The sequence below is a fragment of the Alosa sapidissima genome, chromosome 6 (assembly GCF_018492685.1).
Source record: "Alosa sapidissima isolate fAloSap1 chromosome 6, fAloSap1.pri, whole genome shotgun sequence".
NCBI classification, from domain to species: Eukaryota; Metazoa; Chordata; class Actinopteri; order Clupeiformes; family Clupeidae; genus Alosa; species Alosa sapidissima.
Genome location: NC_055962.1, coordinates 10676764 through 10702196, shown reverse-complemented (window position 1 = coordinate 10702196; position 25433 = coordinate 10676764). Strand labels below are relative to the sequence as shown.

The 25433-nt window shown below is 43.3% G+C and overlaps 4 protein-coding genes across 10 annotated transcripts in view; 2 read left to right on the top strand and 2 right to left on the bottom strand.

Moving 5' to 3' along the window:
• Nucleotides 1-10591, bottom strand: part of brf1b (BRF1 RNA polymerase III transcription initiation factor subunit b) — an 86335-nt gene extending 75744 nt beyond the window's left edge. The window contains exons 1-2 of one of the 2 annotated variants that reach the window (XM_042095208.1): nucleotides 10402-10591; nucleotides 9684-9894 (exon numbers count right to left, since the gene is read on the bottom strand). In XM_042095208.1, the coding sequence (XP_041951142.1) occupies nucleotides 9684-9867 (184 nt within the window). In that variant the 5' untranslated portion in view covers nucleotides 9868-9894; nucleotides 10402-10591. The other variant, XM_042095209.1, reaches the window with a different exon arrangement.
• On the top strand, nucleotides 192-10062 carry LOC121711539. 3 transcript variants are annotated; one of them, XM_042095206.1, is made up of 19 exons: nucleotides 192-352; nucleotides 485-543; nucleotides 761-850; nucleotides 1397-1524; nucleotides 1890-2033; nucleotides 2133-2210; nucleotides 2874-3044; nucleotides 3596-3692; nucleotides 3926-4149; nucleotides 4270-4435; nucleotides 5002-5210; nucleotides 5310-5427; nucleotides 5540-5745; nucleotides 5847-5964; nucleotides 6279-6448; nucleotides 7202-7299; nucleotides 7384-7505; nucleotides 7736-9229; nucleotides 9668-10062. In XM_042095206.1, the coding sequence occupies exons 1-18, from the start codon at nucleotides 324-326 to the stop codon at nucleotides 8953-8955; spliced, it is 3447 nt and encodes a 1148-aa protein (XP_041951140.1). In that variant the 5' UTR covers nucleotides 192-323; the 3' UTR covers nucleotides 8956-9229; nucleotides 9668-10062. The 3 variants fall into 3 exon arrangements, with proteins under 3 accessions (XP_041951140.1, XP_041951139.1, XP_041951141.1); XM_042095205.1 differs by having other exon boundaries at nucleotides 9665-10062; XM_042095207.1 differs by having other exon boundaries at nucleotides 193-352; nucleotides 7739-9229; nucleotides 9665-10062.
• Nucleotides 10592-12186: 1595 nt separating the features above from the next.
• On the bottom strand, nucleotides 12187-16071 carry LOC121711780 (SUN domain-containing protein 2-like). 2 transcript variants are annotated; one of them, XM_042095618.1, is made up of 14 exons: nucleotides 15981-16071; nucleotides 15738-15808; nucleotides 15559-15656; nucleotides 15184-15348; nucleotides 14648-14759; nucleotides 14426-14487; nucleotides 14215-14294; nucleotides 13985-14077; nucleotides 13566-13703; nucleotides 13382-13466; nucleotides 13184-13272; nucleotides 12734-12901; nucleotides 12520-12615; nucleotides 12187-12421 (listed from the first exon to the last, which is right to left on the bottom strand). In XM_042095618.1, exons 2-14 carry the CDS (start codon nucleotides 15806-15808, stop codon nucleotides 12305-12307), a joined length of 1374 nt encoding a protein of 457 aa, XP_041951552.1. In that variant the 5' UTR covers nucleotides 15981-16071; the 3' UTR covers nucleotides 12187-12304. The 2 variants fall into 2 exon arrangements, with proteins under 2 accessions (XP_041951552.1, XP_041951553.1); XM_042095619.1 differs by having other exon boundaries at nucleotides 15559-15653.
• Nucleotides 16072-16172: 101 nt separating this feature from the next.
• xrcc3 (X-ray repair complementing defective repair in Chinese hamster cells 3) lies at nucleotides 16173-21120 on the top strand. Of its 3 annotated transcripts, none has more exons than XR_006032562.1 (8): nucleotides 16173-16435; nucleotides 16711-16848; nucleotides 16935-17147; nucleotides 17351-17505; nucleotides 17812-18024; nucleotides 19230-19276; nucleotides 19713-20108; nucleotides 20991-21120. XR_006032562.1 is itself a non-coding variant. In XM_042096331.1 (7 exons), the coding sequence occupies exons 1-7, from the start codon at nucleotides 16381-16383 to the stop codon at nucleotides 20035-20037; spliced, it is 1146 nt and encodes a 381-aa protein (XP_041952265.1). In that variant the 5' UTR covers nucleotides 16173-16380; the 3' UTR covers nucleotides 20038-20711. The 3 variants fall into 3 exon arrangements, 1 of the variants encoding a protein (XP_041952265.1); XR_006032561.1 differs by lacking the exon at nucleotides 20991-21120 and adding an exon at nucleotides 20899-20978; XM_042096331.1 differs by lacking the exon at nucleotides 20991-21120 and having other exon boundaries at nucleotides 19713-20711.
• Nucleotides 21121-25433: the final 4313 nt, after the last annotated feature.

Here is a 25433-nt window from a genome sequence, read left to right as displayed (position 1 = left end):
GAACTGAACTTTATATGACGCCAACAGAGGATATCGAATTCCCATGTACTTAACTGAAGACATACCTCAAGAGGCATAGCGTTATCTTTTTTGGTCCCGTCAAAAAATGCAATGCAATGCAAAGCAATGCAGGTTCTCCCCATTGAAATGCACTCACTTAATCAGCCACACCTGTCTCCTCCTCCCACCTGTGCAGTCCTTTATTGATTGAGTGGTTTGTGTTGCAGAGAGCTCTAGGAGGTCAAACTACACGCTCCCTTGTACTGCTAGCAAGAGCTGACTTCTACTGATAGTCTAGCTGATACTGTGACTTCAATTAGACAATGGCAGTGGGGCTTGGTTTTTACATTGGGTAAGTTTGAAATTCTACCTATGAACTGAGTTTTTTCAACGTCAGGAGGTTTGTGATCTGTTTGGTCAGATGCAGACCCTCTTTTAAGTGTCACTCAAAGAAAAGGATAAACACACAATTTTACCACAACAGATTTGTACTACTTTGGTCAAAGTCATTCAGCGCAGACAGCATCAACGAGGCTCCAGAAGGTATGTTTGTACTACACAGATATGTGCAAGTCAGCATTGTGCAACTGATTTCAATTGAAACCAACTAAAATGCAAACACTGTGTTGAAAAACGTCACTATATCACTATCTGGTGCACTAGGCCTACTTAGTGAATAATAGCCTCTATATTCACTAAATAGTGCACCAAGTGGTAAAATGGTGAACACAACAAATGACTGTGCTTCATTCTCTCACAGGTGTCATACAGACGGAGTGCCGGGATCGATTCCTATGGTTGTCCGTAGACAAGGCCTTCGCTGGAGCCACTCTGAAGCTACAAGCAGTGGGTCAGTGATCCCTCTTCCAAGTTCTCACTCTCAGGCTGCAACGATGAATCAATTAGTTGTCAATTATTAAATTATGTGTCAACTATTTGGGTAATTGGTTAGTCGTTTCGAGTCATTTTCTTTAAGGAAAATATCTAATAATTAATCATTTCAGCTTCTTAAACTTGAATACTTTCAGCTTTACTTATTACTCTATGATGGTAAACTAGATATCTTTGACATGTGGACAAACAAAGCATTGGAGGCCATAATCTTGGGCTTTGGTTGACATTTCTTCTCAATTTTCTGTAATTTTATCGATTGAACAACTACCGTACTCGATTCATTGTGAAAATAATCGACAGATTAATTGACTTTGAAAATATCGTCAGTGGCTGGCTGCCCTAGCTCTCACTAGCACCCACATTAGGGTGATCCATAAGCCATAAGTGAGTGAGGGTTCAAGTAAAGGGATTAGGACTGACAGTGGGCCATCTTGCCCAAAGGAACACTTAGCAAGCCATTTTAAATGCCTTACTTTTTCATACTAAATTTATTTTATCTTAGATAAGCATGGCTTTCATCCTGTGGATGACAACCAGGCGGTAACGTGTGGATATACCATCAGCAACGTCAACATGAACAGCCGTCTTACCCTCAGAGCATCCTACTTCTCCTGTTACACACAGAATCAGGTGCTTTAATTTTAAATACCGGACATATGGCTATGAGGAATACTAGATACATCATTTTATAGAGATGTTAATGGATTAACCCGGGGGTGGGGGGGGTTGTGCGGCCCGCCGGCCAATTTTTCAAAACCCAATGTGGCCCTTGAGCCAAAAAGTTTGCCCACCCCTGGATTAACCACACACATCAGTTGGAAGACTCACTTCTTGAGTAATGCCAGTGCGCCATGATCTTGTGCATTTTCAAAATACAAAAAAAAATTATTACTAAAACACAAGGCTGAGATTTCTTGGGATGTCCTCTGAATAACGTGGACACAGTAACACTACATTGCCCTACTAACTTGTTAACTAAGAAACAAAACTTCTAGGACGACGAGTCGTTTCGATTCCTGTTCAATGTCATCGTGGCTGATGGGGAGGACGGAGAGACAAAGTACAGGGTGAAAAAGACCTGCAAGCTGCCCTTAGCCTGGTCCAGCAGGGAGATCATCTGTGAGGAGACATACATGGAGGTACACTGATTTATCTGTGTTTATTACTGATGTTTCAGGAGTTGATGAGTCTGGCTCAACCCATCATTTCCACTGACTGGGATTACTCTGTTACTGCAGGTCACTGTGGAAAAGCACATGTCCTGCACAGCCAGTGAGAGTATGTCCATGGAGTCCTGGAACACAGCCTTAAGTATGGTGAGCTGTAGGGCTGAGCTCAATTGCGATATAATGTGATGTGCAACATATCGTGATGTACCCCTTATTGATGTATGTATTGGTACAGATGTTGCAAAAAACTAAAAAACATAAGACAACAGAAGTCGTTTAAGTTAATACAGATTTGAAACTGATTCAGTTTTACTTTTAAGATCTCTGTGGGTCTGAATTGATGTGGTGTTTTTTGAAGTTGTGCGATTCTTTACTGTTATACAGAATTATAAAGAACAGCTGTTACGGCTCCTACACACAGTTGCGTGCGTTGCAGTGCTGGAGACGCATCCCATTCACTTTACATGGGCTCACGTCATCCGTTGCCGAACTGAATTGTGGGTTCGTTGCGTCCTGTCGCTCGCGTTGAGCAGTTCAGCTGTTGCTGCACCGACAGACGGCACCGGCCAATCAAGCCAATCGACGGACGGCACCAACCAATCAAATTACGGTTATACTTCAAGTCATTTGCATAGCTACCATCGGGAACACCCACTGGCATGCGTTGACGGAACGCAACTGTGTGTAGAAGCCATTAGAGTGATTTCTGTTTTGCCCATTTTCCAGAATCAACATGTAATGTGATGCTATCATATCGTGGCCTCCATCATGATGCTTCACTTCCTAGTACTCTTCACTCTTGCTTCCTAGGCTCGCTTGACTGCCAGTGCCACCTGGCAGGTGATGTTCATGGGGGATGAGGACACTATGGAGTCTATGTCCTTCACTGATGCCCTTGATCAGGGATATAGGCTGGACACCAGCCCCACCAGGGTGGTGTTCCGCACCACCTACAAGCAGCCTCACTCACAGACTGTTCTGGTGAGGTGAGATTTATTTTTTTAAAGTATATTTGTGGGCTTTGTTTGCCTTTATTGAGACAGGACAGTGAGGAGAGTGACGGGAGGTGAGTGGGAGAGCGAGATCAGATGGGATGGGGAAATGACACGGGTCGGACATGAACCCAGGTCCCTGTGCACTTGCACCCCAATATGGTATGGTGAGACTGTTCTAGTGGGTTAGATATCTGTCACTGTAGGTGAATGCATTACCATGGACAATAGTCCACTATTCGCCTCTGACTGTCTGAGATATGGCAATGCTAAACACAGTATAATTGTGAGGTTGCAGCAGTGTAGTGCAAATTTGACCTGGTCGGAGTTAAATATGCAGTCCAGGCCCAATCTGGCCATATCATATTTGCAATTTATATTAATACATGAATAGCTTAGACTGGTCTGCTTTTTAAACTAAATTTAACACGTGAGATGAGTTCCAATGTCCATATAAGCACATTTAACAAATTCCTTCAAGGTTTTAAAATGATGCAATCTTTTTTTTTTTTTTTTTTTTTTTTTTTTTATATATATCAGGTTGATGGAGTTGCCACAGAGGTCATCAATGCCACTGTGTACTACAGGCAGAAACGGGTGGTTATAATGCTTGACCTGTCGGCAGCCTGCACAATCAGTAAGCCATCTTAATCTGTATGAAGTGCTTTTGCATACTTCAATAATGAAAGGTGTCTGTGATCACACTGTGTTTAAAACTGTAATTGAAGGTGCAGGAGGTTAAGATCATCTAAAAATATCCTTGACTTTTTGATTTCATCTGTCTTGCAGTCACTCTAATTAATGTGATCAAAAATGTCTTTGGTAGCTGCCGTCAGAATTCAATCTTGGCCATTCCTCCACTCATTTCAGACCCTGTCACTTTTGACGGGGAGCAGCTGCACTGGTCTATTCCACGCGTCATGACTCCACTGGTGCAGGACCCTTCCTCATTTACAAGCAGCCAGATACGAATGGGCATCGACGGCCAGCTCCTGGAGGAGACCGCCTGGAGATGCCGAGGCTTCGACTTGGAGGAAACGGGGCCGATTATAAACATCAGCGTTCCCTTTGGAGCTCAAGGCGGGTACAGAAAGGTGAGGATGCTCTGCCATGGCACACTTCGGCATGAAATGGGGCAAACTGAAGCATGTGGCGCAGAAAGGGATGTGCTTGTCACTGAAGAGAGCAATGGCATTTCTGTTTGCATTTTGCAGAGCTTTGTGCTGGACAATACCTACCACGAAATCTACACGATTTTCATGTATTATGAGCATGTGTTCTCACGGGTGTATGCTGACGGTACTGACGACGAAACCAGACACAGGATGATGAGGTTCCTGGAGACTCCCATGGTCTGCCAAAACCCATTTACCGTAGACGGTAAGCCTCCGGACACCCAAGGCAGCATGAGCTCTCAAAACCATACGGTAACACTTTATTTGCCCACAGAGACAATCTGTTAAGATTCAATTTCAGTATGTACCTTCACATCATTCATCTAATCTTTCCTAACGATCCGCTAGCTGTCTGCCCCATAAGCAGGCCGTCAAAAAACCACGTCTCTGTAGGTAGCCTAGGCTCCGAGATCTGTACACAAAAAACAATTGCTACCAACAAGGGTTGGCAACCCACTCAAAGGCAAATTAAAGTGTTTCAACTAATAACCGACGAGATGCACGTTTAGGAGAGGTTTTAATTACACGGGAGGGAGGGGGAGGGAGTAGCTCTGTTTTGTTTGAACAACAGAAGTGACGTATCCCCGCTATCGCTGATACAACCTTTAACCATAAATTGTAATCAACAGTGTGCCAACACTGTAATAATAATTTGAGCATCTGTAGATAGACTGGGGCCAGACTATTAAATGCAACCAACCATACTACCAGTGCTACACCACTTGCATGGATAGCTGTGTTGAGCCTTATCTTCTGTCTGTCTTCCAACAGAGACGGTCCTTGATGAGCACAGATTTACTGTGATGCTGGGGCACTTCCCCTCGGACATTGAGCTGGTGTCCATGAAGATCAATGGCGTCTTCCTGACCATTCCTGAGGCTTTTCAGCAAGGCTACTCTGTGATGACCCTCTCCAATATGAATCGCACCCATGGCTATGTTCTCGAGGTTCCCTTTGATGACCCCTTAGTGCATCGGGCTGTAAGTATGTAAATATCTAAGACATGAGCCATTACATAGGTCATGTAAAAATGTAACAACGTCTTTTGGCTGATATGCCAGGACTGACCTCTCTAACAGTATTTAGGTGAAGGACTACTGCTGTATTCTCTGAACATCAACTACACTCTGCATGTTCTCCCACAAGAAGAGCCGTTCTATCATCTGGCCTCAGTTGTGGCACAATTCCACAATGCCTGTAAGAATTCTTAAGAATTGTTCTTCTTGAAAAATCAAGAATCCACGGTGGGAATGAGTCAGAATCAAGCCAATCTGATTGGTTCACCATCTTGCTTTGTCACACCATTCAGTTCCTCCTGACATCACTGCCACCTGCAGAGAGAGCGGCATCATTTTCTACATTGGCAAGCCCACTCTGGACCACCTATGGGAGGTTGGCGTGGGACACAAACTACTGACCCCAGAACTGGCAAAGCGACGGGGCTACATCCTGACAAATGATGCACAGGGCTTGATCCTAGAAGTGCCCATTTTTACCTATGGCTACACTTATGAGGTAACCGGTAATATTCAGCCTGTGCATTGTAAACCATGTGAAACTGGCCATATACCTGTCCAAAAGGGCTTGTGTGTTGTTCACATGTCTCTCTCATACAGAACATTACCCTGAAGCACTTTGTTGGCGTCTTCAAAATAACAGCAAGAGATTCAAAAACTTTGAATATTCAGAGTGTTGCAACAAAATACTGTAGTTTCCAAACAGTTGAGCTGCTTGGTAAGTATGGAGACATTAACATGAATGTGTCTGTAATACTGTATGCATCGTATTTCTTTAGCTTTAATTTAAAGGGCCCTAATTTAAATGGTGGGCAAAGTCTAATTAAAGCTAATTTAATAACTAAGCAAAATCTATTTGTTAATGTAATACCTTGAGCAAGATCTTAAGCAAACATCTGTGGGTTAGCTCATTGCTTCCACACGCCACACATAAGTGGAGTCCATGCTCAAGACACTTTGCTCATTGTATGACTACCCATCATCTAAATTCAATTAAATAAGTTGTTGATTACACTTTTGATGTCCCTTCAGTGTGTTCAACAGATGGAATCATGACTATTGTAACCAAGACAACCACCACCTGGCCCAAAGTCCTGACAAGACAGATAACTTTGAGGGACAAAACCTGCCAACCACAAGAGGCTCATGACGCCAGGATCATGTTCTCATTCGCCTTAAACACATGCGGAACTAAATCCATGGTACTATTTCATAAAGCAATTTCTCTTTAATCCACCACTGTTATGGGTGGTTACCGCTCACAAATTTGCTAGGTTACGGGGACGCTGGCGAGACACGCCGCTCCATCTGGCATCATGTTTTTGTTTGTTTTTTATGTAATGTTCGTAATTTTATGTAATGTCATGTTCATTTTTTGTATAGTTAAATGTATTATCTCTTCATTTGTTATTTTCAATAGTTGTCGTGTTATGCTTAGTCCCTTTTACTGCTTCCAAGTCGGCTGATGTCGTTGGTCCATTGGGAGCTGGCTATGGCTAGAACTAACTGCTAGCTTTTGCCCTGGACTGACATCCTTCCATCCATCCATCCAGGGTTGGTCTGAAGACACAGCTGTGCGCCATGTCATTGCCATTGGACTAAGTTAACACAGACTTTTCTTTATTTTAATTTCTTATTTATTTATTTTATTACTTGTTCATTTTTGCTTGTTGTCTGCCTTGTATGTTTACCGTTAGGTGTCTCAGGTACGCTGGCGATTACGCCGCTCCATCAGGCATCGTTTGTCTTGTGCGTCAATTGTTATTTTGTAAATTTGTTTGTCTTGATGTCGTGGAAACGCTGGCGACTACGCCGCTCCGTCCGGCATCTTTTGTCTTTTTGTTATGTGTCTTGTTTGTGGAGCGCTTTGTGTTGCACTCTGCATGTTAAATGCGCTATAAAAATAAAATTGACTTGACTTGACAAATGTTCTGTTTGGCTAATGTCCTCTTAAGGTTGGAGATTCTTACTTGGTCTACGAAAATGAGATCATATCTGCCAAGCAGTACATTCCAAAGGACAACCCAATCATCACAAGGGACTCTAAATTCAGGTGATCACCATGACATTTTTATTCAATAGTTTCAGGAAAACTGATATAATTTATCTAACAGACAACATGTCATTTTCCTCACAGACTCACTGTGCAGTGCTTCTATCCACTGACTTCTGTGAGGAGTCGTTTTGCAGAGGGAATGTTTCTGTCCAATGAGCCTGGCTTTGGTTCAATTAATATGAAAAAGAATCCTTCAGCAAATGGTAAGAAATAACTACAATTAATTCACTAAGGGACGATTTCCTCTACATGAATTCAGCTTAATCCTAGACTAAAAGCTTTTTCTCAGTGGAGATCTCCTTTGGAGTTCTCTTTTTGTCCAGGACTACGTTTAAGATGTATGTTTATATTTTACATGTTAAACCTTCCCTTAACTGCTTGGCTTTACCTGACTGACACTGCTACTGATTACTGGTCCTTACTTTTTTGTCAGCAGAAGGGAATGGAGTTGGCTGTGGTCAAAAGTATTCTTCCCATTCCGAAAGCCCCGGTACTGTTTTTGAGTCTACAAATGACATAACTAGCACAGAGCCTCTCCCTCATGCCGGTATTCAACCAGCCAGCAATTTTCTTCCAATACCAACATGGCCGCTCTTTCGGAGTGGTGACCGGCACTCTGAACATGGCTCACTGTCTGGTGGCTTGGATACATTAGCGAAGGAGAACAACAAGGGAACTAACCCTGGGGTTTGGACTGACACAATCCACAGTGCCTACGAGGCACCACCTGATGGCTATCAGCTACCTGCTCAACAGCATTCTTCCAACAAAGGTCGATCTCCTGCTAGTACTAGCCTAGACCGAGCGCCATGGAAAGAGAGCACTCCCATCTATCATTGGTACAAATCTGTCCAAAATACCAGCACAGACAGTAATGGTAAAGCTTTGAATAGAGAATTTGTCTCAAGTACTGGGCCTAGCATTTTACGTAGTATTTACAAGGAGAAAGATATTTCTCATGATGTTGTGAAATCCCATCCTCATGTCACCCTTGTTAACAATCCAGCTTCAGACTATAGTACAATTGAGACCCACCCCCCATCTAGATCAAATTCTCTTAATCCTGCCAGCACCATTGGTAGCAGTGTAAGTGAGGAAAAAAACACTATAAACCTGGGACACGCCATCAACAAGATGATGGGAACTGTTCAAAATGATTCATGGACAAGCACTATGAAATCTGACCACTCATCTGAGTCACACATTGAAGGCCTTAGTAACCCTTCAACTGGCCAACATTTGAATGCTCAAACTTCAAGCAAGCATGGCTCTACTTCAGTGAGCAATGTTGATGAGGAGATCCTTACTAGAGATAAGCAAAGTAGCAAGAGGGATGCACAGGACAGCAGTGGTGTCCCTGACAATGATTCCCTATTAGGTCGTAGTAGGCCTGAATTGTTAGAGGCAGATGGCATTATTCAAAATGCTCCGAGAAACGTCCGAGACTTTCGATTAGCTTCACGTCATTTTCTAAATGCCATGAGTTCTAAAGTCAGGCACATGCTTCAGAATTTTGATCCCAGACAGTTTGCTCCTACTCCAGACAACGCATCACTTCAATATCACAATTACAATGATGAAAATGTCCAGGAAACTACAAACCTATCCTTGACACATCATGCAGAAAGACCCAAGACTCGAGCTCAAATTTAAAACTGTTAACTTGCATCATGTCTTGGCTAAGCAAGGCCAAGATGATCAACTAACTCCAAAAAGGACAAAGCTTGCGACAACAGACCACCAACCATCACCTGGCTATAGAGACAATCAAGTAAAGTAGGTGTAAACTTTTTAAAAAGGCTTTCAAAGGGACGTAGCTGCAAGTGGCCATCCCAAACCTAGACCATTAAAACCAGCACCAAGCTCAAGACACCATCAAGTACCCAAAGGCAATATGGACCTAGTGTGCATAAAGGCATTGTGAAAGGTAAGGGCATCCTTCATTACATGCTTGCTTGAACCACAGGAATAAAGGTAGAAAAATGCACAATGCTGGTGAAAGGTTGTTATTTGACATCAAAAGCCAAACAGTTTGTATCCATCCCTCCTTCAGCAAAGACTGTTAATTGGTATGTCAACTGTGCTTTTAAACAAACTTGACAACAAAGTGTACTGGTCTCCAGACCAAGTTGTTGCTATAATTCACAGTACAGGTCATGGTCAATAAATTGGAGACAAATGTCACTTCAATAATCATGCATTTAGGTATAAGGTACAACTTCTAAACCTCCAAATAAAACAAAACCTGGTGGTGTCCATCTATTGTAAATGTTTGAGGGAAAGTTGCATGAACATTGACGCTGTTTTACTGGCGTACCATTTAACTGCTCATCAACAATGTAACACACTCTTATATTTGCAGCAGAGAAGGATGCACTCACCATCAGCTGAGACGAACTGCCCGACAGCTGACGAACCGCCACCGCTGTTTTCCACGAACTGGACCTCAGACACGATGATGTTGTCCTCCAGCACAGAGCCGCAGCTCATGCACACAGCGCTGCCGCGGGCTTGGTCAACATCGATGTCCGAGCACCCACAAGTCTTGCACACCCGCGAACTCATGATGTCGGTAGGAGTACCAAATAAAATCTGAATATAAGGAAAAGTTATCGCAGTCTGTTTTAGCCTCCATTCACTAATATAGTTTCCCGTGTACAAAAATAGTGACAGTACAGGATTCTATATTTACTGAAAGATAACTTGCATAATATGATCTGCTGAATTAAGACATTTAAATAAATGCATTATTAACGTAGGTACCTGACTCGCGTTTACATGACCAACTGCATAGTTAGCTAACAGTTAGCTTTTATTGTTATTCCAATGTAAGAGCAGTTGAAAGCTAGCTCATATGTGACTTCCAAGTTGTAAGTTCCTCATTCGTGCATGCAAGAAAAACGGTATAAAAACCAAAACACATTGTGGAATAAAACTCATGCTGTAGGATCCCCCATTAATGACTATTTACTAGCTAGGCAGGACGGGGGTGTTTTAATACCTGCTAACGTTAGCTAACTTCACCGGTTAAGTTAAGAACCATATCATTACATGGTAGTAATGCAACTTCTTCAGCCCGAACTTAAATGTGTTTCCTACCCCTTTCAGAAAATGCTTAAGTATCCAAAGAGAAGAATCAAAACGAAACGTTATCCATGTCTGTCTACCAGAACCAGTGTTTTGGTGTCCATAGGCATGAATAACCAGGATGATCTAATAGGATGAAGATGGTTTCCGTAGGGGAGAAAAATAAAATACTGCACCCGTTTAAGGGCGATGTCTTCGTAAAAAGAAAAGTGAAACACCTTCAAAGATCAACGCTTTTAGTATTTATATTGGGCTGCTGTATGTACTGCTCCATTTATTTTGTTTGAATGAAGATTAAGATGTATAACTGTTTTACCACCCCTGGTATGGGAAAAACTATTGGCTGAATGCACTTCCTCTAGACCGGGCTCGTGACGTAGACAGTGCGCGCGCGCTTTCCGTCTTGTCTTCTGGAGGACTCGATGGCGCTGGACCTCTATGCTGAGTATGCTCTGGACCAAGGATGGGCAACTTTGATAAGAGGGGGCCACAACATTTTCTTGTCGGTGTCAGAGGGTCAGGCTCGGACTGGTAATCTGTACAACCGTGGGCCGGTGACCTCCGGGAATTTTTTTTTTTTTTTTTACCCTATTTGCGGTCCGTCATGTAGGCCTAGGCCTGCTTGGGGCGTGACCGGTCAATTCATGACACTGAACCTGTGTTACGATCGCGCCCCCCTGCCCCACCCCTCAAGTAGATTTGTCCAAGCAGCCGCTAGGTTTGTGGGGAAATATAGCCATATATGAGTGCATGGTAGTCTTGGCTGTATAAGTGCCCTCCGCTGGCTGGTGTTCACATAATCGCAGTTTAACCGTAAACAGCAATCAGAGGTCTAGTTTTTAGCCTATTCCATAAATATATTGTTTTTATAGACGTAGTTGCACGCGCTACGCACGACGGTCCAGTGGTGGGCCGGTCCAGGAGAAAATTGCCAGGGCCGAATTTTGTTCCCAGTCCGACCCTGCAGAGGGCCAAATGTGACCGTGCACATTCACCACTGGGATATCAGGAATCAGTATAGCCTATGGCTGTACGGTTTATTAAACCAACATGCATTCATTTAATATTTTCTATACTCAAATGCATTTTTAATGTTGCTTCTATTCACCAATGAACTTGAAATAAACTAAAAAATATTACACATTGACAATACACTTTTTTCCACTGTAATGGGTAATAGCTCTTGCAAAAAAGCCTCTGTTGTTAGTGTATCTTTACCAGGGTTACCACTCTAAGTAAATGTAAAATTCCATGACTTTTTTTTTTTTTTTTTTTTTTTCCCTGACAAAAATCCTGAATTTCCATGACCAATCAGGAAATTAAAAAATGGGTATTGAGACAACCACTCAAGCTCGTAATGGAAAACGCTAATAACTCAAACACAATGCTGCATGTATACAGTATTTGTATTAATGCATTTGGGCAAGTCAATTTTAAACTCCTACAACAAAATTCCCACAGGCCTTCAGTCTTCACAGGTTGACATGGCAAAACTCGAAAAGCTGTCAGACCTCCCGTGCCTAGTGACTGGTTGCTAAGCCACGATTGGCCTGCACGTTTTTCCGTGAACTTTGTGAGTGCTTAAGGCTATGATATGTCTGTACCACTGCAAAATTGTTAAGTGCTTGTGGGCTCGCTCGCACCCTTTCTGAGCCCTTTCCCCAAGTCGGCATGTGGACACCTTACTCAAGGGAGTTCTTCATGTCATAGGGACGTTAAACGCGGGGTTGACCAAAGTGATACCAACACTGATGGTAAAGGTGTGTGTGTGGGAGAGGGTGAGAGAGAGAAGGATAATTTTTCTTTCAGTATTTTATTCACTTTACAATATATTTGTGATGAACTGAAAAGTTAATAAAGGCCTACTGATTTTAAAATGCTCCCTCTCTACTGAAGTATTGTTGAGGCCACGCTTCTATACATTCTTGAGCTGGCCATGCACACGGAATCGATACACACATGTGTAAGATGGGTTACCCCAGTTGGTCAGGATCCTCAGCTCCACCACAGGATAGAAATTCTGAACAGGGTCCTGAGGATATGCAAGGTCAAAACATGTTTATCACCCTGTAGAAACAAATAAATGACGATAGGACATTATGATGTGAGAATGCAGAATAAATAAGTTACTTTTAAAGCAAAAGTTTGGATAGGGTCCCCATCTTTGTTGTAGGCAAATTTTCCTATAAAAACTCCCTCTTGATGCTGGTCCACGTGATCAATTCCCTGTGGGTGAAAAGATTGGGCCTACTGTTGAGGGAATGGCACTTACATTTAATTTCAGTGAGGATGGGCCTCAACTAACATGGCATATATAGCATTAATCACTATTATAATAACTCACATATATTGCAAAGTCTTGCGGAGCGCTATCAATCTGGCCAGTTGGAGACAGACACTTGGGAAGATGCTCCATGGTCACATGTGTAATTCTCACTGAATGGGAAAGAGTGATGGTGACCGAACTGTAACTCCCCCTGAAGGCCCAGCACTTTCCTGGGTAGACCTCTGGCTTTATAGGCGAAACAGTAAGAGCAGAGACAGGACGGCTAAGTAGTGATGCGGTACATAATCACATCTTCATAATTAGTGTTCGTTATTAGTTCAAAAGTAGACAACGGAGAATTGAAGGCTCTGATTTTGTGTAAACCGAAAATGTTTATTCACTTTCAAATTTTTTTTGTGGACTAAAATAAACTACTTTTGTTTAAATGTTTTGTGGTGTTTTCTTTGGCAAGGTGTTTTTAGTATTCAAAAGATCATCATTTTCCTTTTTTGGCAATAGAACAGTCACCTGTATAACAGCACTAGGTCCTTCTGTTTGGAGTTGAAGTGATTGTGGACAGTATGGTTTTATGTAATGTGATTTGATCACTTTGCCTCCTGGGGAAGTATATACACAAATAAACAAGACATACTGAATGGTATTCCATGAAACATGTCAAATGCATTATATTATAGAGATTTAATAAATATATAAGTCCATTCAAACCTGAATATATAAGGGCATAATCTGCCATGCCAGTTCCATCAGCTCTGTATTGATTGAGTGTTTCCTGCACGGTCTTGTGAACATCCTGATTTAGGAAGCAAACATATGTTGACATGCATTGTCAAATTGTCTTCTCTCCTTTACAATCCCTTGCATAACATAATGCATGCCAGTCCATTCATACCGGAGAGGTTGCTAGGCTCTGGACCAGTCTCTTCTCCATGCTCTCCAGCACCACCTGCAGTTCAGGCCAGAGAACTACACTTGGATTAGAACCTGTGAACAGGTGCTCCTGCAGCCATTTAGACAGTTCCACCTTAAACTGAGACAAGTGGGAAGATGTAAAGCAGAATAGATGTTCTATTCGTCATGACTGTAATTAAAATTCTACAATATCACTGTTACCATCACATTAATATCACAATAGCAACAATAATTGTATGTTATCTCCAAATGATAATGTATCAAGTCTTTCTGTATCATCACATACACACTAATTCAATAAATGTTGTAGCACTAGGTTAAACCGGATGCAATTTTCTCTTCAGTCTAAACTGAAAAAAAAAACAGCAACAATGTCAGTCAATGTTGCCATCACTATACCTGCAAACTTCCCATTTCTTTCAGTAAGGTTTCTTTCCATCTGGCCTCTTTGTCTGTAAGCTGCTTTTGGATATCTATCACTTGTTCCTGGATCTTAAGACAATAGATTTCAGGAAAACAGACAGAATAGAAGCACTAGTGAGTGGTGGGGAATGGTTCTGTGACATTGTTATTACATGTGTGATCACACAAACTATGAAAGTTGGGAGTTCCATTCTGCCTGATCTAACCTTGGCCAGGTTTATGCCACTTGCGGTATTCACCGATCCAGATGGCTGTTGAAATAGGATGGGGACACAGAACCAACAACCTGGGAGAGATATCAGTAGAAATGCATACAAATATGAATATATCCACAGGTATTACAACACAGCTGCAACAAGCACTAAAGCCGTTTCTTTTTTCTATAAAGCAAAATACAGTGTAATTGATATGTCTTACCTAATCCCAAAAGTGTTAGACCAGCAACGGTCAAAGCCTTTCTTCTGTGAGGGTGATAGTCCCTATATGCACCAACATGAACATGGTCTTGAGTTTAATAGGTCTGGTAAGTCACATTTTATAAGGTAGCCTACCACTTATTTACAAATATACCTTATCTGCTGTATAAATAACTGAATGCAACACCTTTTAATAGATTTAAATACATGACATAAGGCTCACCCTCTGAGTAGAAGAACATCTAGTGGCAAGGGAAAGCACAAGGAGCTCAGGGATCTCCCAAGGTCAACAGTAAAGTCTATGAATTTCCGAAGAACTCTCGCCAGCCAATAAGCTAAGAAAACAAAGCCATCAGAGCAAAGATGTTAGAATTCCAAATCATCTTATTCTTAGTTTATATATAAGACCCCCATACAATTCCAGACTATTCCCTAACACCTGCTAGACAAATTATTTCATCTTTACAACTCCTTTGTTTGTAATACAAGTGTGTGTTTATTGTTGGGATTTTGACATTTGACCTTTCAACAACTTTGCGCATTGATCATTGTTTTATGTAAGCTATTATTATGAGCAAATATACAGGTTGTCCTTTTTAAGATTGTAACCAAATGTCCATACACTTCCAGATCTGTCTCTAAGCATAACTTCTAACTGATCTCTAATTCATAACTTCACAACACTTACACAGATTTTCCAGTCTTGGCAATTGAACAATTATCTTCTCTATCCCTAATGTTATTCTCATGATGTCTTACATATGGGAGCTGTCCTGTTACAGGAGCCTCTGTAGTCACTGTCGGAGGAGGAGCTGTCTGAATCATGGTCCACAGAGTGACTCGTGCTACTGGAGCTGGAGGAGGGAGCGCTGTGGGTGTGCTTGGGGAAGCAGCAGAAAGTGTGTCTCCTGGTTACTGCCAAACCTGGATAAGATGGAGTTCAGAAGGACTAGAATGTCAGTGTGATGGTCACAATTGTTTTAATGTTGAATTAGCACTGCATGGAATGCTTGTTGTAATTTACATTAAGCTTCAATGCAGAGGAGACTTTAGGTACCTTACTACATCGATCAATACTACCAGAGGATGACATAATGGTGACTTTCATTTTTAGGTAGGCCTATGTTAACTTACCAGCTATTGGTTCGGAGGTTGAAGGGTGGCAGTGAGCAGTGTATGGATGGGTGTGTGTCCGCAAGTGTTCAAGCGTCAAAGCCGAATCGCCATTCCTGCTTGATTTAAACAAAGGACAGGGACAGTGCTTTCTGAAACTGCTCACATTTTCACAATCTCTCTCTCTTTCTCTCTCTTACCTGACAGAAGTATGGCTACTGTCAGTTTCACACCTCTCATTATGATTTGATGGCTTTATGCAGCGCGGCATCTGAGGGGTTAGATGGAGGCAGATGACAGCAACACACGACTCTCAGAATCAATCACATGTATGATGTTTGGAGGCATTTCAGTTAAACTAAATAAAAACGATTCTAAAAATAGGGAATAGGAAAAGGAACTAAAATGAATATAAAATCTATATGCATTCACATTTCTCCTACCTTACTTCACTGGAAAAATATAACAGAGGGCCTCATTGCAGGAGGCTTTGCCAAGCCAGTAGGCTAACCTAAAAACTTTTTTGAGAATAAAGAAATAGAATCTTTAGTGTTATGACTAGCCTTCTGTAGGGGTGATGTCATAGAGATCAGGAAAGAAAGTCGGATCAGAGAGGGTTGAAGCGGTAAGGGAATTCGTGCTTGCTTATGCACAGGGTCTCCAAACCAGGAGGTGGCAGTAGAGTGCCTGTTCTGTAAAGAAGAAGAAGAAGATCCGTAATTTCACCGGGAAATAAAAACATGTTTACGGTTTCTGTAGCAGAGATGTGATTATCATTTAGCTAACCATACCTATGGTAATACATTACGAACTGCTGATTGGGATGGATGTCTGCGAAAAAGCATGAACTGGGAAGAGCTTGACCTAAATCCACGAATTATAGCAGCTGTGAAGAGAGGTAACTCTGTGCTAGCATGCTAACAAGTGCCAACAGCAACATCTGAGCATGTGAAGCTAATGTGGCGAATAATGTCAGCTATAACATAAACCTATTTATTAAAAAAAAAAAAAACTTCCGTAATGTTGTCCCCCCCCCCCCTTTAAATTAGTGTTATTAGCTTACCCACACCGCCATGCCAGATACAAACTAATGTCAAAGCGTAAGACACTCATAACATTTTCGTTTTTACCATGTCTTTAAATAACATTTTTGGGTCACTGTTATTCCTCCAGCTAATGTCAAATCAGCGAAAGAGATTCTGAGCCTCTCGGGTCCTGATCTACAGAGACTCACAAAGCTGTCAAAGGCTGACGTGCACCACCTACATACCGCTGTTGCTCAAGCTTACTGCAAGCGCCCACCTGTCACAGGTATCCATGATAGTGGCCATTTTCTTGTGGATTTACTTTCTGTTGTTCTGTGTTTTTTATTTGCTATAAATGATTACTTCACTCAGCCCTACAGTTACTGCGTGGAGAGTGTCCTTCTTTAGAGCCAGGGCATCGGCTCTCTTTTGGCTGTCCCGTCTTGGATGCGCTTTTGCGCGGTGGCATCCCATTGTGTGGCATAACGGAGTTGGCAGGAGAGAGTGGCGCTGGGAAGACCCAGTTTGGACTGCAGCTCTGCCTCTCTGTGCAGTATCCAGTCGAGCATGGTGGACTTGGCTCAGGTGAGATGGGCTGATAAGCATGAAAAGACGAGTGGTTTTATCACTCTAGGAATCAGTTGTACAAGTGTTTGTGTGAATGTGTGAACCCCATGTGTTTGGTGGTACAGTTCTGTGGCCAAATGTATATCTAGGCCTATGACTTGTTTTTGAATGTGTGTTTTACTTACAAGGGTGTGTGTGTGTGTGTATGTGTGTGTGTTCAGGAGCTGTATTTATTTGCACCGAGGACTCCTTTCCAATCAAGCGGCTTCGTCAGCTCATCGCCCAGCAGCCTCATCTCAGAGAGGATCTGCCAAAGGCTCTGGTGCGCAGCATCCGCTTCAGTGACAACATCTACATAGAGCACACTGCAGACCTGGTGAGAAACACCTTTAATCAATTAAGAGCTGCTGTACTGCACAGTACCTTGGAGTAATTTGCCTCTAGACATTTATTAGGCAACACATGTTGTGACATGGAAAAGGTAACCAATGTTTTAAATTGTTTGAAACTAAGTAACTCAAGCATCCACATGAAGAAACTAATAAACTCATAAACCTATTTATTAATTTAACCCATAAACCGTTTTATAATCATTCCTTCAAAATAGTATCGTCATTGTAGATGCACTGAGATTAACAGCTACAGGTGCTAAGTAGCAATCGCTGATGCCATATCCATATAGAAAGCGCTACAGACCTGTATCAGTCAGAGGGTACCAGTGCTGCTGTCTCGAGGCCTGGTGCGTCTCGTGGTGGTGGACTCAGTGGCAGGACTGTTCCGGAACGAGTTCCAGGCGGACGAGACGATTGAGAGAACACGGCACCTGCTGACTTTCTCCAGCGCCCTCCACCGCCTCAGCCACACCTACCACACACCTGTGCTCTGCATCAACCAGGTAGGGTTGCAGTATTCATAGTAGACTAACACATGGGGCCCCTTTTTAAATGCCAGGCAAAGTGTAAAGTGTATCAAGTTCTCGTGATGAACTATGGGGCATGTGGGAACATTGAGCTGACTCATCAATGTTTGCGGTTAAAGGGATACGCCACCTTTTGGCGTAGCCCTTTAAGGTTTTAAATTTGGATTTTGCTTAGTTATTAAAGCAGCACTAAAGAAGATTTACTCTCGGGGTTCCCCTACAGTTGAGAAGCGCAATAATAAATGAACTAAGTGTGCGTCTTTGCAACAAACCATAAACATAACTCGGATACAATATAGAGGGAAGGCACCAACAGCAGTCTGTAGAAAGAGAGCTCCGAATTCCTGTAAGTAGCCTATTTGTACTCTTCTAGCATAGCAGCTCTTTTCCATTTCTGTTTCTACCCGAACAGCAACTTCCTAAGGCTATTTTACAAGTTATAAGACCTGTTCAGAGTGCGGCAGAAGTGCCGTTCGCCCTATTAAGAGTTGTATGTGCCATGAAAATGATTTTGGAAACCTTATTTTAAGACATTGCACTATGCCCATCATTCAAATTAGGGCTCATGCTGTTGGCATAAAACCTTCGATTGTCCCATAGTTAGAACATCTTTATATTCAAATCTTACATGTTACATCAAATCTTGTTTACACAGAGACAGAGTAGTACATTAGTATGTTCTGACATTTGGTGTAGTATCTCATTTTAGCATAGAGGAACAGGACGACAGCTTCTCTCAGAGTCATTGTGACCTACACAGATGGTCTGTACGAAAGTCCTTTTAGGCAAGTCCATCCACTCGGCCGCCATATAGCAACGCTTTTTGGGCACTCATCGGGCATCCTATTCAGCAGAAATGCGCGTGCGCAGGGCTTCACGACACCAATCGTGCGCCAGCGGCGAGTTCACAACACATGATTTGCAAGATGTCTTCACAACACACAATATGATTGGCTCAATGTATTCACATCACACCACATGATTGGCTCAATGTATTCACATGTCGACGTTTTGCAGAAGAAGGGGTGGGATATGTGTAGACAACGGCCATATTGGCATTACAAACTAAGCCCATGCATTTCTATGGAGGATTTTTTGAGTGCTGTGTCTCCTCATTAGAAAGTCTCTGTCTGTTCCGAACCTAAAAAGGTGAATCCAACTAAGTAACATGTATTTTGTAGGTCACCGATGTTGTAGACGGCCCAAATCCTGGAAGGTGTGATTTTGGGTGAGCAGCCTCTTCTTTCTTCTTTACAGTCTTGCTTACAGTCAGAAGACAGAATGAATGCTTGGAGCAAAAGTAAGAGCTGCCTAGTCCTACTCATTACTAAAGCCTAGCCTAATTCTTTGTGACAACACATTTGCAACACATTATCTCTTGGGCAAAATGAACATCTCTCACGGCAGTCTAAACCCAGCTTGCCTAAGTGTCTTGTAATGCTACTTGCCTCACTATTAGGATATTGTCAATATGAATGTTATCTATGTGTATATCTGTATACTGTCATTATGAATGTTATCTAGGCCTTTGGTATCATAGCTAACCATGGTGTTTTAACCATTATCCGTCCTTGTGTTGATTATTGTAAAAACACATTGAATTACCTCTGTGTATGAAATATGCTTTGCCTTGCCTTAACTCTGTTATTCATGTTCGCCCTCAGGCTGGTGGAGAGCCGGGTCCTTCCTGCTCTAGGCTTGGCCTGGGCCAATCAGGTGATGGTGCGGCTCATGCTGCGGAGGCTGGGGGGGTGCGTGACGGCCGGCGAGCAGAGCTGCATCCCCCGCCGTCTGGAGGTGGTTTTCGCCCCCCACCTGCCCCGGGACAGCTGCCTGTGCGGGGTCTGGCTGGAGGGGGTGAGGGGTGTCCCCCTCGGGGAGGACACCCACAGAGAGCCACCTCCACCACAACTGCAACTGCTCCCTGACGGACAGGTCAGAACCACCCACAGACCTGCGGCAGGAGCAGAGGGAGCAGAAGACACGTGACAACCGGGCAGAACTTTACGGAACCAAGAGGTCTGACGTGGCCTACACCCACACCTATCTCAGTCGCTAAGGTAACCGATAGCCGTGTTAGCTTTGCCCTCAGCCATTGTGTGCAGTGTCAGCAGGAGGAATCAATATGCCCCCCCCCCCGGAAGACTCAGGGTTGAAGAGCACACAGCACAGAGGACCAATGAAATGTATAGCTGATAATACAAATTTGAGGCAAATAAATTCTTCCCCGCCATCAAGAGGCCGCTGAGTAACAATGGCTGTTCAAATCCCCCTGAGGCCTAAAGACTCACCTGAATGCATCCTCAGAGACACAGGCATAATGAAATGTATGCAGTTTGCACTTTAAGCACTGTGAGTCACTATGATGACTAAGCTTACCTGTACCAATAAAGGCAGGCAGAAACAACAGAGTGGAAATGCTTGCCTGTTTTTAGAGAGGGAGAAGAGTCCATTTTTAAGAGTAATGGTGCAGTGGTTCACCATCTCACTTTATGTCCCTAATACCTCAAGCCATAAAGCTGTGAGAGGTAGTTCTTTTTTATTGGCAAGTGTAATTTAAAACAGTTGGTTTTTATTGTCATAGTGTTGAAGTTATGAATACTTATGAGTACCTTTTGTGGTGCATTCATGCATCGAATAAACTTTGTTTGTTTTTTATTGAAGTCAGAGTTGTTTCATTATCACACAAACTACATGCAACCTCAGGCCCCAAAAGAGTCACAAAAACAACCTCCTCTTAAAACAGATTAGTTGCATTCTTTCTTTCATTTCTGTTTTTCTTCATAATCTTTATCTCTTGTTTGGAGATTTTAAGTCTTAAATCTCAAAACAATTTACACTCTTTGGAAGATTTGACCGCAATGCTGATGTTTGACAAGCAACCAGCAGAGGGCGGTATAGACAACAACCCTCAGTAGTGGAAGGCCTGACCTCTCATATAGTCCACAGAAGTGCCATCAGGAAGGACCACAGGCCATTGAGACTTCTTCCGCACTGGAAGGCTGTTTCCACCTGACTGGCGCTGCATCTGCGCTAAGAGGAAAGGACAGTTCTGGCAGCTGCTCATGTTTGATCTGGGGGCCAATCCAGCCAGCCGGGTATGAACTTCATTTCAGGGACACGTTGGCTTTGGTGTGTGTGTGTGGGGGGGGGGGGAGATCCTGGGGACACAGACACCAGACATGATGGCCCTAGCACTAGTCGGCCTATGGAGCAGGGGTAAGCTAGGGTAACCACTTGGATGACGGGTTTTTTTTCCCTCCTGGACACTGGTCTTATGACACTAGCATGTGGGAATGACTCTGCATTCTGCTGCAAATGTGTGAGATTTTTCTCATATTTTTAGTGTATGGGGATGGTAACCAACAACACTAAGTAGTTTGCGACTGTACATGGTTTGTGTGTAATCACATAATGGTATCAAACCACAAGGGGTTGTAATCTTTGATAGAACAAACTTATCGCTTGTACCAAAGGGGAGAGAGCAGTCACCCTGCACGGCCTCAACCCCAGTTCACAGGGTACCAAGCCTGTATCCTAACTCCATGGCCAATGATCCAGGCTCGTTGGCATAACACTCAAAGGCTACACTCAACTGTAGTGGCGGCAGTCTGTCACATACTGTAGCACACATAGGAATGTATGGTATATCAGTGTTATCAGAGCAGCGGCGTCCCTCTATCTTCAAGAAGCTCTTGAAGACCCAACTGGCCTGAGAGTACCTCCTCTCCTAACACTTCCAACAATCCAACACACCTAACATTACTTTAACAGCACTTTAAACATACATTTTTAGTTGTGTGTGTGTTTAATGTTAACTTATTATCTTGTAGTGTTATTTTTTTGTTTATGTTGTTTATTTATTTATTTGTTCTTTTTGTGGGCATGACTGTGGGCGTAAGCACTATAATTTCCATTCTTATGGTTAAAATAAACTTGACCCGACTTGACTTGATTTGAATATGTACTGACCACGCACTTCCCTTTCTTCCCTCCTGTGCCTCCTTCTACCACTTCCTCCTTCAACTACACTTTGACTAGTACTTAAACATTTCCACTCTCATCCTTTGGTAATAATACTATGATGTAGCATTGCTACCTAAGGTTTCCTATGCATTGTAGCTTGAATGTTTGTAAGTCGCTTTGGATAAGGTGAAAGTGTGAGGTGGTGTCAAGCAGACATGGTGGGGTTGTTTCTGGCTGCTGTGGATTGGGTGGTGGGACGTGTCACCAGCCAAAGGGGTCGACGGACAACTCACACTGCGGATTATTGGAGTATTGACCCAATGCTGTGACCCAAAATACATTACAGGGCTTTGCAAAGCTCTGAGTCACCTAACTCAATCTGATGATCAGTTTGTGTGTTGGTGTGTGTGTGTGTGTTTAAGGGAGGGTGGGGTGGGGTGGGGTGGGGTGGGGTGGGTTCAGCGGGCATCTGTGTGCAAAGATAATTAAGCAAAAGATCTGAGAGTTTGCAGAATGAACAAAACAATACATATACATTTAAACAGTAGCTATCAAACATGACTGTTTGTTAAACAAGCATAACAGAATTCTATTCATATTCAATATATTCATAATGTCATATTTATCTGACCTTTTGGACCAATGACCTTTGGCTGGTGACAAATATGATATTCTGGCCACTCCATAAAACTTTTTTGTTTGTAATAGTATGTAAAGGGGGTGGGATACTTAATTAGATACATTCCGTATCTTCATTCCGTACTGTCAGCATAGCCTCATTAGGGTAGCACACCATAGCCCTGTTGGCGTAGCACACAGCATAGCCTCGTTAGGATAGCTCAGCATAACCCTGTTGGCGTAGCAAACAGCATAGCCTCGTTAGGATAGCACACACCTTAACCTCGTTAGGATAGCACAGCATAGCCTAGTTAGGATAGCACAGCATAGCCTTGTTAGGATAGCACACCATAGCCCTGTTGGCGTAGCACACAGACTTGTTAGGATAGCACACTTCCCACTTATGATGGACATAATGGCAGTAGTAGGAGCCCCACACTATATGTAAGGGAGGACATTAGGTGGTTACAGGCCCATTGTGGTCCTGTGGTCCAGGAACCATCTCTGCTCCCCTGTACAGAAAACACAACCAGGGTTCAACCTCCCTTTAAGAGAACTACACATAGGCCGATCGGTGCAGCAGAGGCGTGAGGCGGTTGGTGAAGATGACCAGAGGTCCTTACAAGTCATTAGACACACACAAGGCCCTTCGAGTGGGACCCTCTGATCGTGTATCACAGGGAGGCTGTTGCCAAGGGGAACCAGAACATCCTCTTCAGGCAGACATCTGATGCAAGAATGGGAACAAACATACCCTCACAGTGTATACGCTTGCTGTCAGCTCTTTCCCTCTCTCTCTCCCTCTATCTCTCCCTCCGTCTCCATGACAACGATCACATGGGGTTGGCTGTCCCAGATTATTTGACCCACCCCCACTCGTGGAGAAGCTGTACTCCATCGTACAGCAAACTCCGCCTTCCCACCCCTACCAACTCCTTTCACCACACACACACACACACATACATACACACATACACATACACACTTCTCTGTTCAGCTGTTTACTGATGTCCCTGTTATGTAATGCTCCTGCCTCCATGTACAGACAAAGAGACTCTCTCTCTCTCCTTCTCTCACTATTTCTCTCTCCTTTTCTCTACTTATGTATCTCTCTCTATCTCTATCTCACTATCTCTCTCTCTCTCTCTCTCTCTCTCTCTCTCTCTTCCTCTCTCTCTCTGCCAGCTGAAGGCAGGTGATTAAAAATATCCCGACCCCAGTTTTCAATTATGGCTGTCTGCATCCGTGTCGGATGGAGAGGAGGAGGAGGAGAGAGAGAGCACTTCACTGTGTGTGTCTCTGATGAGAGACTGTGCTGCGGAGGTGTGTGTGGGGCGGTGAACAGCGCCGCCGCCGAGGCGGAAATGTCAGACAGGCTTTTAGTATGCCCCTCTCGTCCTCTCCACCATCACCATCACTCAGCTAAGGGGAAGAGAAGAGAGAGAGAGAGAGAGAGAGAGAGAAAGAACACACAAGCAGACACAGAAAGGAGCAGAGGGAGAGGGGAACTGGCTTTTTTGGCTCGCAAGGGAAAAATATAAAGTCTCACTTCAACATAGCGAGAGAGAGAGAGAGAAGGAGTAAGAGAGAGAACACAGAAAGAGAGATAGAGAGTGAGTGTGAGATGAAAGAGAAAGAGAGTATAAAGTCTCACTTGAACAGAGAGCGAAGGGAGAAGACAGTAAGACAGAGGCAGAAATGCTGCCTGTGTGAGAGAGGACTGTTGAGGAGTGGAAGCAGCCTACAGGAAGGAGGTGAAAATGGATTCCTTTGTTGCTGAAGAGAGGGAAGGCAGAGGCTTGGGGGAGGGGGGGAAGGAGGGGGGCTGGAAGGATGAAAGGGTGTGTGGGCGATGGCAGTGGACTTCACACTACTAGTGGCCAGTGTCACACACACACACACACACACATTACGAGTGGCCTGCATCACATACGTATACACATGAAAACACACACACATCCACAGATATTATGAGTTGCCCGCATCACACACAATGACCAACATCACACACTAACACAGACAAATCCTGCATCAGGAAGCCTGAGAGGGTAAACATAACACACTTACACATGTACACACCACTACAAGTGGCCAGCATCAAACACACATCACACACAAACATCCCTGCATCACACACAGACACACACATACACACACAGGCATGGTCTCTCACAACACTTTAGGGCCTCCCACCACTGGCCCAAGGACGGCCATAGGCGCAGAGAGCTAGGAGCTTGGACCAAACGTGGCTTTTCCTGATGAACTAGTGATGCAGCATGCGGCGTGTTCTAAATTTGTAACTTTACAAAATGTTCCAAAAAGGAAAACAGAAACTACGGGACTACGCAGTATAAAAAACATCACTTAAAAAGCATCACCATCTCAGTATACCCACTTACAATATACGTGTTAACATTTGGGGTTGATTACAGTATACCCACTACAGCTAACTATACTACATCACAGTATACCCACTACACAGCTAACTACTACATCACAGTATACCCAATACAGCTAACTAGACTACACCTCTGCTGATAAGTGTTCAGAATAATAGACAGATATTCCTCAGAGCTGTGACGTAGTATGCTCTGTGTTAGTTATAAGGAATAAGGAACTGAAGCACCTCAAAGGTCCCTAATAAACATCTTCATGTTTGGTGGGTTTTCTCATACCGCCAGAGGGCACATCAGTGGTGAAAACGAAACAAAATCAACCAAAGAATCTTGTCGTCTCCTCGGACTGGCAACAGCTGGTTGGTTACTATGACAATGGGGATTAGTCCTGCTCCAATTGGCCCC

Excerpts from the sequence above, each read along its gene's own strand:
- xrcc3 (XM_042096331.1), top strand. The coding sequence starts at position 16,381 with ATGAACTGGGAAGAGCTTGACCTAAATCCACGAATTATAGCAGCTGTG. Across the intron at positions 16,849-16,934 it reads CAAGCGCCCACCTGTCACAG|CCCTACAGTTACTGCGTGGA; the intron begins GTATCCATGATA and ends TACTTCACTCAG. Across the intron at positions 19,277-19,712 it reads CCTGGAAGGTGTGATTTTGG|GCTGGTGGAGAGCCGGGTCC; the intron begins GTGAGCAGCCTC and ends GTTCGCCCTCAG.
- LOC121711780 (XM_042095618.1), bottom strand. The coding sequence starts at position 15,808 with ATGCCGCGCTGCATAAAGCCATCAAATCATAATGAGAGGTGTGAAACT. Across the intron at positions 14,488-14,647 it reads GATGTTCTTCTACTCAGAGG|GGACTATCACCCTCACAGAA; the intron begins GTGAGCCTTATG and ends TGGTGCATATAG. Across the intron at positions 14,078-14,214 it reads GTGGCATAAACCTGGCCAAG|ATCCAGGAACAAGTGATAGA; the intron begins GTTAGATCAGGC and ends TATTGTCTTAAG.
- LOC121711539 (XM_042095206.1), top strand. The coding sequence starts at position 324 with ATGGCAGTGGGGCTTGGTTTTTACATTGG. Across the intron at positions 2,211-2,873 it reads GGAACACAGCCTTAAGTATG|GCTCGCTTGACTGCCAGTGC; the intron begins GTGAGCTGTAGG and ends CTTGCTTCCTAG. Across the intron at positions 7,506-7,735 it reads AAAGAATCCTTCAGCAAATG|CAGAAGGGAATGGAGTTGGC; the intron begins GTAAGAAATAAC and ends CTTTTTTGTCAG.